General features: G+C 38.8%; 1 protein-coding gene across 2 annotated transcripts in view; it reads right to left on the reverse strand.

Moving 5' to 3' along the window:
• A2M (alpha-2-macroglobulin) overlaps nt 1-17463 on the reverse strand; it is a 72280-nt gene that overhangs the window by 42571 nt on the left and 12246 nt on the right. Inside the window, exons 1-4 of one of the 2 annotated variants that reach the window (XM_055570179.1) lie at nt 5772-5976; nt 3181-3364; nt 1716-1875; nt 1504-1556 (exon numbers count right to left, since the gene is read on the reverse strand). In XM_055570179.1, coding sequence (XP_055426154.1) covers nt 1504-1556; nt 1716-1875; nt 3181-3364; nt 5772-5854 — 480 coding nt within the window. In that variant the 5' untranslated portion in view covers nt 5855-5976. Of the gene's footprint in view, nt 1-1503; nt 1557-1715; nt 1876-3180; nt 3365-5771; nt 5977-17463 lie in introns of those variants that run through there. The other variant, XM_055570176.1, reaches the window with a different exon arrangement.

Genomic DNA, 17463 nt, shown 5'->3' on the forward strand with positions numbered 1-17463 from the left:
AATAAATCCTCTACTATTAATGCATATTCATTTTAAAAACCGATATTTATTAAGTGCCTACCAGGTGCCGTGTATAATCCTAGTGTAAAGAACCCACCTACCAATGCAGGAGATGTACGAGATGTGGGTTCGAGCCCTGGAGGAGGGCATGGCAACCCACTCCAGTATTCTTGCCTGGAGAATGACATGGACAAAGGAGCCTGGCAGGCTATAGTTCATGGGGTCTCATAGAGTCAGACACTACTGAAGTGACTTAGTATGCACATTAAGTGCCTACCAAGTGCTGTGTATCATCCTAGGTGCTATAAATACAGCAATCCACAAAAGAGCAATAGATCTGCATCTCATGGAGCTTGCATTCTAATAGGGATGGATATATGAAAAACAGACATATATGCAATATATATTTTTGATTTGTATAGATATACATTTGATAGATATGTTTGGTGTATGAGATACACATATTTGACATATATATTTAAGTTATATATATATATGTTTGAAGTAGTGTCAAGAAATGAAAATAAAGCAGAGTTCAGCTGACAGAGTGATGGAAGAAGTGTTCAATTTTAGACAGAAAAGTGTAAGTAGAAACCAGGAGACCCATTTCAAGGCTACTGCAATAGTGTCATTTAGAGGTGATATTGGTCAGAACAAAGTTGTAGCAATTCAGGTGGTAAAGCACAGTCTGGATGTATTTTAAGCTAACATGATTTTCTGATAAAATAGGATGTGGCTGTAAGAGAAAGAGATGAAGGATTATGCCTTAATCTTTTGCTTTAGGAGCTAGAAGGAAAAAATTGCTCCCTCCCCGCCAGTCCTCCCCGCTCCTTCTAACAACTCCCTCCCCCATTCCCGCCCCATTCCCCAGCAGAGATGGATTTAATCAGGATCAGCAGGGAATTGCAACCCCCCATGGCCTGGGAAAGTGAGTGTTTTTAAGAGGGGAAAAGGAAGTTGGGAGGGGGAGGGACTATAGTAAACAGAGTCTGTGGCTTTTAATTGAAAAGTGTCTCTTTCCAAGATTAAAAAAAAATGTGGTTGAGGACTAGATTTGGGAGAGAAAAATTAAGACTTTGGTTTCTTGTCTACCTCAAAATTGAGTGTTAGTCTTGAGGAACAAACATCGATTATACTCTCCTTCCCTTATAGGAGAGGTTTTGGTAGGTGTGTTTAGAAAAATTTTGGATCTTTGAAAAGTTATTTAAACCTAAGTTTTTTGACAGTTTATTTATTTAGTGTATCTTTCTAGTTTGCCTAACTGAGATTTTTTCAAAGAGTAAGTTTAATTGTGTGACAGTCAAGTACCAGTAACAAGAAAGAATCAACAACTCTCTTGACTTAGGGTACTGTTTTAAATGAGGATTTTGCACAATGGCCATGCCAGAAAATATTGTTATCAGCAGATTCTTCCTTTCTCTGGCCCTCCTCCAACACCAAAAACAGACTCCCAGCCTGTTTATATAGATAATAATAATTCTAGATAGATATTAGGAGACTTACCAACTCATTCAGGGGGTGAAAGCTTTCATCCAACAAGACAATACGAAAGTTCACTGAAACAGAAATATTTTCCGTGAGTCCCAGAAACCTTAGGCCAGGTCCGTGGGTTAGTAAGACAAGCTATTAAGGAACCAGGATTCCTTTGACTGGGAAACATGCAAGAGAGGAAGATCTTTCTTTTGGGAAGTTGTCCTGACTATAGGCCTCTGTACCTGTCTGCTCTGGTTTATAGATGGGTTTGTCTGTCTGGACAAAGACCAGGCTCTCTTCGTTTTTAACCAACACTGTGGTCCGCTTCTTGAATTCTTGGGTTGGTCCTTTTACTTGGATGGTAAGGAACATTACCTCTTGCCTGGTTGGAGATCTTGGGAGCTGAAATAGAAGAGAGACCCTGAAAACCCACTCATTTCCCAAGTTTCCTCTCCAAGTCCCTCTCCTACTTCTCCCTAGGGGTCTTGCCCCTTTTAATTTCACTGGCCCATTCTCATCAGAGAAAGTTGTCATGGACAGAAATTCATGGGCAGAATGACCTCTGTCACTTGTGAATGGGAAGACGGAACAAAAGGTGGAGGAAAACATAACAGTGAGTGAGGTCATAAATGAGATTCACATCTCCTTATAGATCAGCCAGAACAGTTTTTAAAAAATATTTTTGCTCAATTTATTGTTTTTAATTTTTATTTATATTGGAGTATAGTTGATCAACAATTTTGTGTTAGTTTCGGGTGTACAGCAAAGTGATTCAGTTATGCATATACATGTATCTATTCTTTTTCAAATTCTTTTTCCATTTAGGTTATTGTAGGATATTGAGCAGACTTCCCTATGCTATATAGTAGATCCTTATTGGTTATCTATTTTAAATATGGCAGTGTGCACATGTCAATCTCAAACTCCCAATCTATCCCTCTGCCGGTAAGTCTGTGAGTCTGTTTCTGTTTTGAAAATACGTTTATTTGTATGATTTTTTTTTAAGATTCCACATGTAAGCGATATTATATGATATTTGTCTTCCTCTGTCTGACTTTCTTCACTTAGTATGATAATTGCCAGGTCCATCCATGTTGCTGCAAATCAGCTAGTACAGCTTTGATTCATTTATACACTGAACTTAACCAAACTGCTGTTATGTGATAAATGAGCATGGTATTACTGAAGCATCCCTTAATGCTATAAGAAAGGAAACTGCAATATTTTATTGGCTGGATGCTGTAAGGATTCTATACAACTCTGAAGAGATATTGGCTGTACATTCATGGTGATTTCCACAGTTTCACGCTTAGAAAGAATATGGGATGATGTGTTCTGTGTTCCAGTCAGCCCACCACTGGGGCTTATGTTGAACATCGGCCTAGTATGTTTTATTAGTCTTTTTTCCATTTTCATTTTAAGGAGAAGTCACACTTTCCCTTTGTCTAGTTCTTACTGTTTTGTTTTGTTTTTTTGTTAAGAGGAATTTTCTCCAATCATTAAGCTCATTTTAATATCTCTATAAATATTTGTCTACCGTGCTTGGAAATTCATATGTTGCTTCTTAATTTCTACACTTAGTCATTACATTTAGATTCCTTCGTGAAGTCCATGCCAGCCTTGCAAAGTCTTATCTTGACTGAATTCTAGATCCCTGTGTTCCTGACCCATAGAAACAAGTGTATTAAGTCAAACTGTCATACTCACAGTGAAGGAGACACAGTGGAATAAGTCCTTCTCTGCCACCACGTCAGTGAAGAGGCTCCTGTTCTCTCTGACGGACTCCAGGGAGGCGCTGACGGTCACCGTCTCATTCAGGTGGCTCAGAAGGAGGCAGCCCTTCTCAGGGGTCCCAGTATGGAGCAGGGAGGGGACCAGCACCATGTATTGCCTGGGGTTGGGGGAGTCCAGTTAAAGGAGCATGTAGGAGGTGAGGCATTGTTATCAGCAGCACTATTTTCTGCTGTAATTTTTGTTTCTATCCGTAGTTCTATGCCAAGAGAAGACATATTGATAAGCAGGAAATTGATCCCTGCCACTGAAAGGCATGCAAGAGAATTATTCTCCTTTCCATAGTCAGTGCCATGTCAGTGAACATTTTACTTGAAGTGAGCCTTAATGAGGAGAACATTTGCAGGCATATCTCACGCTGAGGAACTCAAATCTGAATTCAAATAAAGACATGATAATTATACTTAGTCAAGCTGTCAATCTATTTTACATTAGGATTACTGAGGAAAGCAAGCAATTCTCATGTGAGACATTACAAAAGCCAATCCACTTATAGAACTTTTTGTTGAATACATAGCAAGCCTGTAAAAATGGAATGGCATGTTCTTGCTTTCCACTTCATGGATATGGAACCTGAGGCTTAAAGAAAGTCATTAGTTTAAAGTCTCAGTGTGTTAAGCAACTAATGACATCTTGGTGTGTTACCTAACCCTGAATGTTTGGACATTAAATATTTGTCTTTCAACTCATGGCTGGACAAAAATGGTGTACTCAAGGATGGTCTTCTAAAGATTGAATTTGGAGTCCTGGTAACTCATGAGCAGAAAAGAAACTTTCCCAATACCCTCATATATAATTTTATTGACTCTCAAATTTTCAAACATTTTTGCTCACAATATCCCTAACATAATTCTTAGACACTATGCACTCCTTACATATACTCAGGTAAACATCTATTTTTTTTTTTCACAAGTTTAAGTAATAGCAAAATATATTATTTTTGATGATACTTTAAAATAAAACTTACATTACTTTATTTTTGCTACCTGGATATAACTCAGTTGGTAGAGAATCTGCCTGCAATTCAGGAGACCTGGGTTTGATTCCTGGGTTGGCAAGATCCTCTGGAGAAGGAGATAGCAACCCACTCCAGCATTCTTGCCTGAAGAATCCCATGGACAGAGGAGCCTGACTGGCTGCAGACCATGAGGTCACAAGAGTCAGACACGACTTAGAGACGAAAGCAAACCACCACCACCACATTACTTTTTTCTAACTTTCTCATGGAATCTTAAATATCATATTGATAAGATATCCAATATGATCTATTTAAAAGATACACCAAAATGTTCTTTTTGTAATGATCAGAAATTTAGCAGCTTTCTCCTTTTCCCTCTTGAGCTTGAATTTTCATGTCACTTACCACACAGAAGTCTGTCCTAACATTTCTATGCTTTAAAATATTTTATGGATCACTCTAGTGTCTTTATTTTGTATGGATATACATGTGTATGCATATGTACTGTTTGCATATGTACATGTATGCATGTACTGTTACGTGTGGGTATATAAATTGAATTTTAACTCTTAAATTTAATGTGATCATAAAGTTGTAAATGTTAAACATTTTCTTCTGAATTGTTTTCAAAAGTCTTAGTAGTATACAACAGATCAAAACAAAATAAATATATTACAAGCTATGATTCATATATTTTACATATTAATTTAAAATCAAAACACTTTTGAAGCACATCTTTGATGAAAATGATGAACTGTTCTTATATATTCATGGACAGATATTCCTTACTGCAAGAATTAAACAAAGGTCTACCATGAACTCTGTTGCTAGTTTTGGTTTGTGTAGATGCAGTGCTGTGAAAAATTGTTTGCATAAAAGTAAATAAACTATATCATTTTTTTATCAGCTCTTGTAACTTCTGCATTACGTGCCAGAAATCACAGTGCCCTATTATCAAGAGTTGCTTCTTATCATCTATCAACTGGTATTTCCCTTAAATCCTCCTTCAATTCTGTTGAAACAAAGAATTCATCACCACACTGTCTGCAAAATGATTTTCTCTTCTGTCACTTGAGTCTTTTGTTCTCTCAACATCAACATCAGTTTTTCAAATTGCTCCTTTATTTGGAACTCTAGAGACTTTTATATTCCAGAACAATGCTCCACGGTAACAACTGATTGAGGGAGGTTTGTCTCTTTTAAAGTGGAAGATGGAAAACTAAAAAAGGGGAGGTAAGAAAGGGTAGATAGCATGGTCTAAAGCTGATCAGCATGAGTGTGAGGATCTAAAAGCTGATTCTTTTCAAAGTATCAATTTCCAGTGCCCTTTAGAATCTCTTTGTGTATCCCCAGAGAATTTAGAGATTCAGAGATCCAGGAAGTTGGAGAGAAATGTTTAAGAATAAGTAAAGATTTGTAAAATCTCATTATTGAAAGAGACCTTAAAGATAAGGAGGTGACAGTTCCATAGGGGGGACAAATAAATGAATGGTAAGCATTTAAAATAAAGGAAAGGACTCTTCAAGTTTATGTTTTATGTGAAACTCACGGTTTTCCAGAGACTGAAGCATCTGTCGGCAGCAAGAGCAGAAGAAGAGTAAGACTTGGATAAAGGAGTTTGTTCTTCCCCATGCTGCAGGGAGAAGGGACCGGAGGAGACCAGACTGTGTTGCACCTTTCTCCCTGCCGTTTTGGTCTGGTCCCAGACTTTCCTCAGAGCAAGTAGGCTTTATGCTGCTCTCTGTGTAAACAGGAAGTTCCACCCACACAAGGTGTCTAAACAAAGTAGAGGTCTCTGAACATTCTCTGAAAGGGTCATTGCTCTAAGGGACTTAATTACAGTCAAGGTTAATTCCTGGCAAGCTAAATAGGATTCCTGGAGGGATAAAATCCACATTCCCATTAGTGCTCATTTTCCCTGGGTTTTCCCGTAAAGCAGCTAATCGGCTTTTCAATCCCTTCTCTCTCTTGCTCCCCTCCTTCTGCTTCCTCATAGTGCCTTTTATGGCTTTCCTCTCATCTCTTGCATGAATAGCTGGCAGGGGAAGCTATAATTTAAGCAACACTGGAAGGCTCAAAATAGATATTTCACTACAAGTCCGTCTCCTGCAAGTCCTCCATCAGATATGTCTACCTCAGATATTGAAGCAGTTTCAGAATTTAGTTGTCCTCTATGGAAATGACAATGGATTAAAAGAATACCTTTTTGTCTGGAGGATATTGCTGGATTGCAGATAAAGAGCTAGGTTCTGGAAGAATGATAATAGAAATATTTCCCTGTATTAAGGAAGTGAAAAGATGAAAGGAGAAGTAGCAGGACCTCAAAAACAAGTTTGACTTACTCTGCCCAAGAAAGATCTTAATTGCCTTTACCATCTACTTACGTGAACATGAACACATTTTGTTACTGCCTTCTAAATATGCAACTCCCCTCCAGTCTATTTTATCCATCCATCCATCCATCCATCCGTCCATTCATTCATTCATTGATCCAATTGATTGATTGTTTTGTAAGTTTTATTGAGCCCAATTGGTCTAGGATCATACAAAATCATGGAGATGGAATGGTCAAATATGTAGAAACAGATTGCACATTCTTGAGGGTATGAAAGCAGACAAATAAACAAGCAATGAAAAAACAGTAGCCAGACATTATTATTGGAGAAGTTCAGGTGCTCTGGGAGCACAGGATTGGGGCACATAATTTAAACCTGGGTCTTGGAAAGGAAGTCAAAGGGAAAGAAAAAAGCAAATTAAGCACCCACCCACACTTGTGGGTGGTGGCTAGCCAGGAGAAAGAGGAGATGCAAAGTGCATTCGAAGCACATAAGGAATGACATAAACAAAGACACAGTAGGCGATAACCATCATGACACATTCATGATAAACATCATGACAGTAAAATGAAAAATTTTTGGAATGGAGAAAATGCTTGTCCACTTAGAAAAGTGGTGAAGTAAGCTTGCTTCAAATAAAAAAGAAACTTGCTGGCAGTACTAGGGTACTTGGGGAGTAATCAGTGAAATGACTTCCCCAGATTTATTTCTTGAAAAGATCACACTCACTTAAATTTGAGAGAGTGATGGGAAGGAGACAATCCAGGAAGCAGGGTGGGAGTTGGCACAATTATATGGATGAGAAATGATGGTATTTGAGCTAGGGTTGGGGTTTCCCAAGTGCCTCTAGTGGTAAAGAACCACCTGCCAAGGCAGGAGACATAAGAGATGTGGATGCGATCCCTGGATTGGGAAGATCCCTGGAGAAGGGCATGACAACCCACTCCAGTATTCTTGCCTGGAGAATCCCCATGGACAGAGGAGCCTGGTGGGCTACAGTCCATGGGGTCACAAAAAGTTGGACACAACTGAAGTGACTTATGCATGCATGCATGTGTTTATAATGATATTGGATAGAGGTTGACAGATTTATATCATATTTAAGAGCTAAAATTACAGTACACAGTGAACACATGAATGTGGTGGGTAAAGGACGATGTGCCTTCCAATTTTCCTGGCTATTCACTGAATGACTTGTGTTGCTTTTAAGTGATTGAGTGAAACACAGGACACAGGCTGAGAACAGAACGAGAACAGAGGGCTGACAGTTGGGAAGATAAAGAGTCTCGTTTTAGAAAGTGCTTGTGCTTTAAGTAATAACATTTGTAGGGAGTTTTACATTAGCTTTTGAACTGTGGTGTTGGAGAGGACGCTTGAGAGTCCCTTGAACAGCAAGGAGATCCAACCAGTCCATCCTATTGGAAATCAGTCCTGAATATCCATTGGAAGGACTGATGCTGAAGCTGAAACTCCAATACTTTGGCCACCCGATGCAAAAAACCGACTCATTTGAAAAGACCCTGATGCTGGGAAAGATTGAAGGCGGGAGGAGAAGGGGACGACAAAGGATGAGATGGTTGGATGGCATCACTGACTTAATGGACATGAGTTTGAGTAAACTCTGGGAGTTGGTGATGGACAGGGGGGCCTGGTGTGCTGTAGTCCATGGGGTCGCAAAGTGTCAGACACGACTGAGCGACTGAACTGAACTGAACTAACATTAGCATCTAGAACTCAGAGCATTGTTGTCTAGAAGAAATGTAAGGTAAGCCTAAATAATTTTACATTTTCCATATTGAAAACCAAAAAGCGGCAGATTAAATTAAATTAATTTTATTTTTATACTGATTTTTATCATTTTTATTTTTAAATGAATTTTTATTGGAGTATAGTTGCTTTACAATGTTTTGTTATATTCTACTGTAGAGCGAAATGAATCAGCCATATATATACATGTATCCCCTTCCTTTTGGACTTCCTTACCATTTATGTCACTGCAGTGAATTAAGCAGAGTTCCCTGTGCTGTACAGTATGTTCTTATTAGTTATATATTTTTAAATTAATTTAATAATACCATTTACTTACCTCAGTATTGCCCAATTATTATCATTTCAACATTTGATCATTATAAAAATCGTTAATTAGATACTCTAAATTTGTTTTTCATACTAAGGCTTTAAAATCTAGGGTGGATTCTACACTTACAAGAAATATCAATTTAGAATAGCCACATTCAAATGTTCAACAGCCCATGAGGCTACTGGTTACCATATTAGACAGCAAGCTTAAAGAATTGTTTTTCAAATTGTGGATCACCATCTAAAATGAGTTGTAATGTCATGATCAGTGAGTCATGACCAAGATTTTTAAAAATGTTATAGAATACAATAAAATAGAAAGCACAGTGTACCAAACAGAATACGTGAAACTATTGAGTTTGGAAATATTTATTTCACTGTTGCGCAGCAGAAACTTTGGTCATGTCCTATTACCCCATCTCTGACTCTACCCTTATTAATCAAACATCTGAGTTCTTGCTGGGCATAAACTGCCTCACTGAAAGCTTTTATTTCCTAGCCTTCTCCTTGGAGGCTGGGTATGGTTTACGGCTAAATTCTGGCAACTGGAGAATAAGTGCAAGTGTGGTATGCAACTTTCAATTCATGACTTCGAAGGGTTAGGTTCTGTCCTTCCCTTTTCTCCCTTACTACTGTCTGGAACGTGGACACGTTGATGATAGATCTTTCATTGCAGGTAATAAGATGAAAGCCATGTGTCAAGGGAGGCAGAACAAAAAACAAGACATCGACTGAGCCTCTGAGTCATCCAAAGGCCATTTTAGCTGGCACTTTCATGTAAGAGAAAAACATTTTCTCTTATTTAATGCCTTTGCGTTCTGAGATATCTTTGTTCAAGCTAAAACTTGTATCTCATATAATTTCTCTTTCTTTATTACAATCTCTATCATCTCTAAGTGTCCTGAGTCACAGTGTAAAAGTTACGTTGTGAAATGTGATTTCATTGTTACCTTGCAAACTGCCTAATGAAAATATACAAAATTTCTTATTGTAGGTTAAAGTTAAAGCAATCTGAACACCACCAGTTAATGGAGATCTGGCCTATTTATTACAGATTAACGATTTATCAATTTATATGGAGAGTTGATGCCATGGAAATAGATAATATGGGATGAAAATAGAAAAGAGTCCACAACAGAGCTCCGAGAAACACTAGTATCTAGGTGATGGACATCTAAGTGGAACTGGAAAGGCCAGAGAGAAAGAGAAACATGGGAGAGAGTGGGATTTCTGAGCCCAAAGAAGAGACATTTTAAGAAAATAGTTGAGAAGGTTTTTACTAGTCAGAGTGATTGGGCTTTTATAATGAAACATCAAGGCTTGTGATTGGGCTTCCCCGGTGGCTCAGATGGTAAAGAATCTGCCCGCAATGTGGGAGACCTGGGTTTGATCCCTGGGTCAGGAAGATCCCCTGGAGAAGGAAATGGCAACCCACTCCAGTATTCTTGCCTGGAGAATCCCATGGACAGAGGAGCCTGGAGGGCTACAGCCCATGGGGTCTCAAAGAGCAAACACAGTGAGTGACTAACACTTTCATTTTCTCTCGTGAAATGACCCTGTGCTAGTACACACATATGCACACACACACACGTTCTTTATTCACCAAAGGAAAACATACCCTGCAATATATTCCCTGTTGAGTCTCATATTCAAAAATAAACTACATAGAGTTAAGGACAAAAATATAAAGCACAAATATTTAAATTAGGAAAAACATGTAAGAGAATAATTTTACCATTTGGGGGGTACAAAAAGACTTCTTAATCAGAAAATAAAGTCCCAAGACAAAGTAAAGTATAAGCAGCAGAGTTCCTACAAGTAACAATGATACAATACATCATTACTAATCATACATTTGAAAAAGAAAAAAAGATATGCAACGCTCTCTATCAGACTGGGAAATATTTTTAAAGGTGTGGGAAAAATGCAGTCTTAGGCACTGCTGGTAGAAGATAATTGGCAGAGTCATTTTAAAAAGGTAATATGACAGGATGTATAAAAGCTTCAATTGTGTACACTCTTTGACATAGCAAATTTACAGTACAAGTTAATCATACAAAACAATAAAGTAACTGAAAAAAAAATCAAGTAACTGAATTTTTAAAAAATGAGCAAAAGGTAAGCTTGTACAGTTGACTGTTAAGAGTAGGTTGAGAGGTCTTGGCACTGTTGAAGATAAGTTTATCATATACATGAGGAGTTTCTTTCTGGGCTCTCTATTCTCTTCCATCGATCTATATGTCCATCTTTATGCCAGTACCACTGTATTTTGGTTACTTCAACTTTGTAATGTTTTGAAAATAAGAAGTGAGAACCCTCCAGCTTTATTCTTTTTCAGAATTGTTTGGCCATTCAGGGTCCTTCAAGATTCCACATGAATTTTAGTGTGGGTTTTCTTTCAAAAGTATGATTTTACTATACCATACATTTTCCCCTTAAAGTATACATGGTATTGAAGATGCTTTTCATGTCAGCATAAGGATGTATATTAAAAGAGATATATTCTCTTGAATAATTACCTTATATGTACATGCTGTGATTAATCAGTACCATAAAGATAACTAATCAGTTTTTTGTTTTCTAGATATTGCATCAATGAACATGCTTGTCTTGGCAAAGTAGTCCATATGGTAAATTGTTCGAAGTAGAAATATTGGATCAAAAGGGCAGGCTGGGATGAAAGTTTCACAAGGGGAAGGATTTTGTTACTGTTGTATCCCCAGTGCTTAGAACAGGGTCTGGTGTGTACAAGGTGCTAAATAAATAGTAAACAAACAGTAAACCCAACAAGCAAACAAATAAGCAAATAGATAAGATAACTCTTGACCTATGTGTCAAAAATTGAGAAGATATTTGCCGAACTATGGTAGACAATGCTCATTGGCCTAACTACTCACACAGCGTCTTTCTCCCTAACCATCTTCAAACTATGGGTGGCTGTTTGATCTAGTCTGGCCAGTGACATATAAATGGAAAACTTATGGGTGGGGCTTGTAGAAAACTTTTGGTTTCTTAACAAAAAGAAAAAGTTTCAGAAGACACAGCAATGAACGTTTTTATTTATTCTTTCTATGTGCAAATTGAATGTAACACTTAAAGTTTCAATGGCCGTCTTGAGTTGACAAAGCAATGAACAGGATGATCAAGGTCTGCATGCTAAGCAGGTCCAAACGATAGAAAGGGCCTTGGTCTCTGTCAGTATTATTGGGTAATTGTGTCAACCTTGGAGCGTCAACCTATGGACTTCTTCCCTATTTGTTCAGCAATTGCTAGTTGCTTTTCTGTTATTTATTGCCAGAGGAATCCCTAGCTGATTCACAGACAGGTGCAAAATGCATTTAAAAAATAAAGAGAAAATTAGAACTTAAAGTAACATTGCAACAGTGGGGAGAGGATGAAAAATGTGGATTTTAAGTGTATTGGACATGACAATTACTAGTTTAATATTGATGAACGTACTAAGAGAAAAGTTACAGTACTCCTTTTTACCTTGTTTGATGCAATATTGATATAAAGGACACAATTATTTAATATATTACTTAAAGAAAAAGCTCTTCCAATTAAATTATGTAAAATATGTCATGATATGAAAAGATGTGTATGTTGCAATCACTTAATGCCAGAAATGGCTAATAATTGTAGGTACTATATGTTAGGCATTGTGTTAAGTACTTCATTTCATTTATTTTGCTCAAAAATGTATAAACTAGTTATGGACTTTTCCATTTTGGAGATGATTAATAGAGAATGACTCTAGGTTTCTCACTGGGGCTCTCGTGGGTGATCTTGCTAATAGGAGACAGGAAATTGTCAGGTAGACTCTCAGGTATGTTGGCTTTGAGGCTTTCTTGTGAAATTCAGGGAAGCTGTTCAGTAGGGAGTTGGGGGTAAATTTCAGAAGTGAAGGAAAAAAAAAGATTGATTAATTGGCTCCTTCGTCTGTTCAGTTAATATTTAAGCCTACTATGAACCAGGCTCTGTATTAAGTACTGGGGATATTGTGAAGCAAAGTAGTCAAGTGGAGAAGATGGATATTATTTAGTCAGTCCACATATATTCTAATGCATATTTTGTACCAGACACTGTCTTGTGGTTAACAAAAACCATATGTTTCTGCCATTGGGGAGTTTACATTCCTTTGCATTGAAATTAAGAAGGTGACTGGTGAAACACATGTGACCATGCCAACAGATCCACTTTAAATTCACGACTGCAGACTTGGGTGCAAACACAGTCTCCATGCAGTGCAGCTGCCTTGCTCAAGTGATTTTATTTCCTCACTCTCCCAGTCATCGTTTCTATAAACAATGCCCTTTCTCTCTTTTCTCTCTACTGATGACATAGCTTCTTATTTCACTGAAAGAATAGAAATGATCACAAGTATAATTCTGATCATCTGTCTCCAATTCCGAAATGGCCAGCTCGTCTGCATCTGCACCCATGGACTCTGTATTCTCTTGTGTTGCACCAGATAAACTTGCGTGCATCTAAATGCAAACCACCATTTAAAAATTTTTTTCTTAGTGCAACTTACTTTTTTCACATACTCAAAAACTTTTTTACTAAATTGATTTACCTCTCTCTGTGCTGTGCTTAATCACTCAGTCATGTCCGACTCTTTGCAACCCCATGGACTGTGGCCTGTTAGGCTCTTCTCTCTGTGGGATTCTCCAGGTAAGAATAGTGGAGTGGGTTGCCATGCCCTCCTCCAGGGGATCTTCCCAACCCAGGGATTGAACCCATGTCTCCCACATTGCAGGCGGATTCTTTACTGTCTGAGCTACCAGGGAAGCCCTTGGCTGTCTCTACTACACCATAAAAATCTCTCCTCTCAACCTCATTATTCTCATCAGCATATAAATATATATTTCACCTGTGAAAAAAACAAAATCTTTGACTATACATATCCTTCTACCAATCCTCCTTCCCCCCCCTATTTTTTGGTTCCTTTTCCCACAAATCTCCTATCAATATTTGTCCAAACTTACTACTTCCACTTCTTCTCTCATTATTTCATTAACCCACTCCTAAGGCTTTATCTCCATCTGTCAGTCACCAGCCATCTCCATGTTGCCAATTTCAGTGGTTAATTCTCAGTTCTCATTTTATTATGTCTTTCAGAAGCAACTGACTTAGCTGCTCAATCTGTTCTTGAAATTCTTCTGGAAGCCATTTCTTCACTTGAATTTCAACACCCTGCCCTTATTTGATTCTGTCAATCATTTTAAGAATCCTTTATTATTTGTTTTCCTGACACTTAAACACTGCCATGTCTCAAAGTCCAGTCTTCTAACTTAATCTCTTTTCAAGTCATATTGTCTCTAAAGAGTCGCTTTTTGTCCTAGGGTTTTAAATGCTGTATTTAGAGAGTATTTAAACTCTCATTCTCAAACAATTTCTCATTGCAAAGTATCTATCCCTGATTGCTCCCTTCTGATTGAAAATTGTATTTATAACTGCTTCCTCTGACTCTCTACTGAAGTCTTACTGGCACCTCAAATTCAACACAGGATTAAGCATCTGATTCCTCTTCCCTTCCTGAGACTTTTCCTCTAAGTGGTATCTCCGTTAAACCAATTGCTTGGGCCAAAAATATGTGGATTCATCCTTGGTTTCTGTTTTTCTGCTATTTCCAATGTTAAGTTTAACAACAATCAGAATATATCTTTAGTATGCTGATGTCATTTCATCTACCGCCATCTAGTCTAAACCACCATCATCCTTTGTCAGTCCCAGTGCAAGACTAGTTTAACTTGTCTTCTTGATTCTCCCACTGTTCTCTGACAATTCACTGTCTCACACAAAAGTCAAAATAAATCCTTTAAAAGAAAAATCTATTTATGTCACCCCCTGGGAAACTCCTCTGACAGCTCCGCATGATCCTGAAAATAAATAAATCCAGATTTTTTACCAAAGCCTAGAAGATGTCCAGGACTTGGTGATTCCCTCCCATGTTCTGATCTCATTTTTATGGCTTCACCCATCCTGTTCACTCTGCTGAAGTCATGCTGGTCTCTTTCCTGTTCCTGGAATACACAAAGTCTGTTTTTGCTTCAGGGCCATGTACTCCCTGTTTGCTCTTCTTGGGGCACTTGGAATATGCATTTGGCTTTCTCTTCTACTTCATTCATTTCTCTGTTCCACCTCACAAAGGCCTTTCTTGACCATTCTACCAGAATAGCAATCTTCCACATATTGTCCTCTGTTTCCTTATGCTGCTTTTTATTGTTCCTAGCGTATTTCATTCGGAGAAGGCAATGTCACCGCACTCCAGTACTCTTGCCTGGAACATCCCACGGGTGGAGGAGCCTGGAAGGCTTTAGTCCATGGGGTCGTGAAGAGTTGGACACGACTGAGCGACTTCACTTTCATTTTTCACTTTCATGCACTGGAGAAGGAAATGGCAACCCACTCCAGAGTTCTTGCCTGGAGAATCCCAGGGCTGGGGGAGCCTGCTGGGCTGCCGTCTATGGGGTCGCACAGAGTGGGACGCGACTGAAGTGACTTAGCAGTAGCAGCAGTAACAGCGTATTTCATTACACACATATATGTGATCATATGACATTACATAAAAATATAAATGACCCCTGATGGCTCAGATGGTAAAGAATCTGCCTGGAATGCAGGAGACTCTGGTTTGATCCCTGGGTTGGGACTATCCCCTGGAGAAGAGAATGGCAACCCATTCCAGTATTCTTGCCTGGAGAATCCCATGGACAGCATGGACAGAAGAGCCTGGTGAGCTACAGTCTATGGGGTTGCAAAGAGTTGGACACAACTGAGCAACTAACACAGAGTGTACATATGACAAAATATATTACATGTAACCATATGATGCTATGTATATGTACATACAATTTTTACAGTATATATACATATTAATGCCCAGAACAGTGCCCATTTGTTCATATTAGGTGCTCAATAAATAACTGATGAAAGAACAAATGACTAAAATTAATATGCAAAAGAATACTATGTTGGCAAATATTGGCCTTTTTTTCAGTTTTTCAAATGTGATTCCAGTGTTCACAGAGTTGTCTTTCGCAGTACTGTTATTTGAAAAATTGATAAGCATTTCTTTTTTAAAAAAATTATTTTTATTTATTTATTATTTTTTGTTGTGCTGGGTGTTGGTTGCAGTGCAAAGGCTCTTTGCTGCTGGAAAGGGTTTTCTCTAGTTGTGGGGAGTGGGGGCTGCTTTCTAGTTGCAGCTCGTGGGCTTAGTTGCTCTGTGACATATGGAATCTTCCTGGATCAGGGATCAGACCCATGTCTCCTGCACTGGAAGGTGGATTCTCAACCACTGGACCACCAGGCAAGTCCCTGATAAGCACTCCTTTTGTGACAGAACACGAAGAGCTGAAAAGGCTAAATATTAAAGACTTAATGTGTTCTCAGTTCAGTTCAGTTGCTCAGTTGTGTCCAACTCTTTGCGACCCCATGAATCACAGCGCGCCAGGACTCCCTGTCCATCACCAACTCCAGGAGTTCACTCAAACTCATGTCCATCGAGTCAGTGATGCCATCCAGCCATCTCATCCTCTGTCGTCCTCTTCTCTTCTTGTCCCCAATCCCTCCCAGCATCAGAGTCTTTTCCAAGGAGTCAACTCTTCGCATGAGGTGGCCAAAGTACTGGAGTTTCAGCTTTAGCATCATTCCTTCCAAAGAAATCCCAGGGCTGATGTCCTTCAGAATGGACTGGTTGGATCTCCTTGCAGTCCAAGGGACTCTCAAGAGTCTTCTCCAACACCACAGTTCAAAAGCATCAATTCTTCGGCACTCAGCTTTCTTCACAGTCCAACTCTCATGTCCATACATGACCACTAGAAAAACCATAGCCTTGACTAGATGGACCTTTGTTGGCAAAGTAATGTGTCTGCTTTTCAATATGCTATCTAGGTTGGTCATAACTTTCTTTCCAAGGAGTAAGCATCTTTTAATTTCATGGCTGCAATCACCATCTGCAGTGATTTTGGAGCCCCAAAAAATAAAGTCTGATATTGTTTCCACTGTTTCCCCATCTATTTCCCATGAAGTGATGGGACCAGATGCCATGATCTTCGTTTTCTGAATGTTGAGCTTTAAGCCAACTTTTTCACTCTCCTCTTTCACTTTCATCAAGAGGCTTTTTAGTTCCTCTTCACTTTCTGTCATAAGGATGGTGTCATCTGCATATCTGAGGTTATTGATATTTCTCCTGGCAATCTTGATTCCAGCTTGTGCTTCTTGCAGCCCAGCATTTCTCATGATGTACTCTGCATATAAGTTAAATAAGCAGGGTGACAATATACAGCCTTGACGAACTCTTTTTCCTATTTGGAACCAGTCTGTTGTTCCATGTCCAGTTCTAACTGTTGCTTCCTGACCTGCATACAGGTTTCTCAAGAGGCAATTCATTTTCCAAGTTAAAATGTATTTATTAACATTCTAGTATAGTAATTTGACAGTGAATTAAGCTACGAATTTACTCACAACTGTGCAACTCACATTTCTCTTTTTTTAAAAAATGTATTTATTTATTTGGCTGTGCTGTTGGTTGTGACATGTGGGATTCAGTTCTCTAACCTGGGATTGAGACCAGACCCCCTGCATTGGGAGTCATAGCCACTGAGCCACCAGGGAAGTCCCTCTCTATTTTTTATAAAGGCACTTTCTACCCTCCTCTGCCTTTGTCAGCGGTGTTGCCCAGTGCCATCACTGTCACTGCTCTTGTTGCCTCCGGGATCATGCATACCTTGCTGCTCCGGTGTCACTGGCAGCACCACCTGGGGCACCAGGATGACAGGTGCCTATGCCACGTTCAAGGCCTCCTGGGGCATAGGCTCT

This window comes from Bubalus kerabau, chromosome 1, assembly GCF_029407905.1.
Source record: "Bubalus kerabau isolate K-KA32 ecotype Philippines breed swamp buffalo chromosome 1, PCC_UOA_SB_1v2, whole genome shotgun sequence".
In the NCBI taxonomy this organism is placed as follows: domain Eukaryota; kingdom Metazoa; phylum Chordata; class Mammalia; order Artiodactyla; family Bovidae; genus Bubalus; species Bubalus kerabau.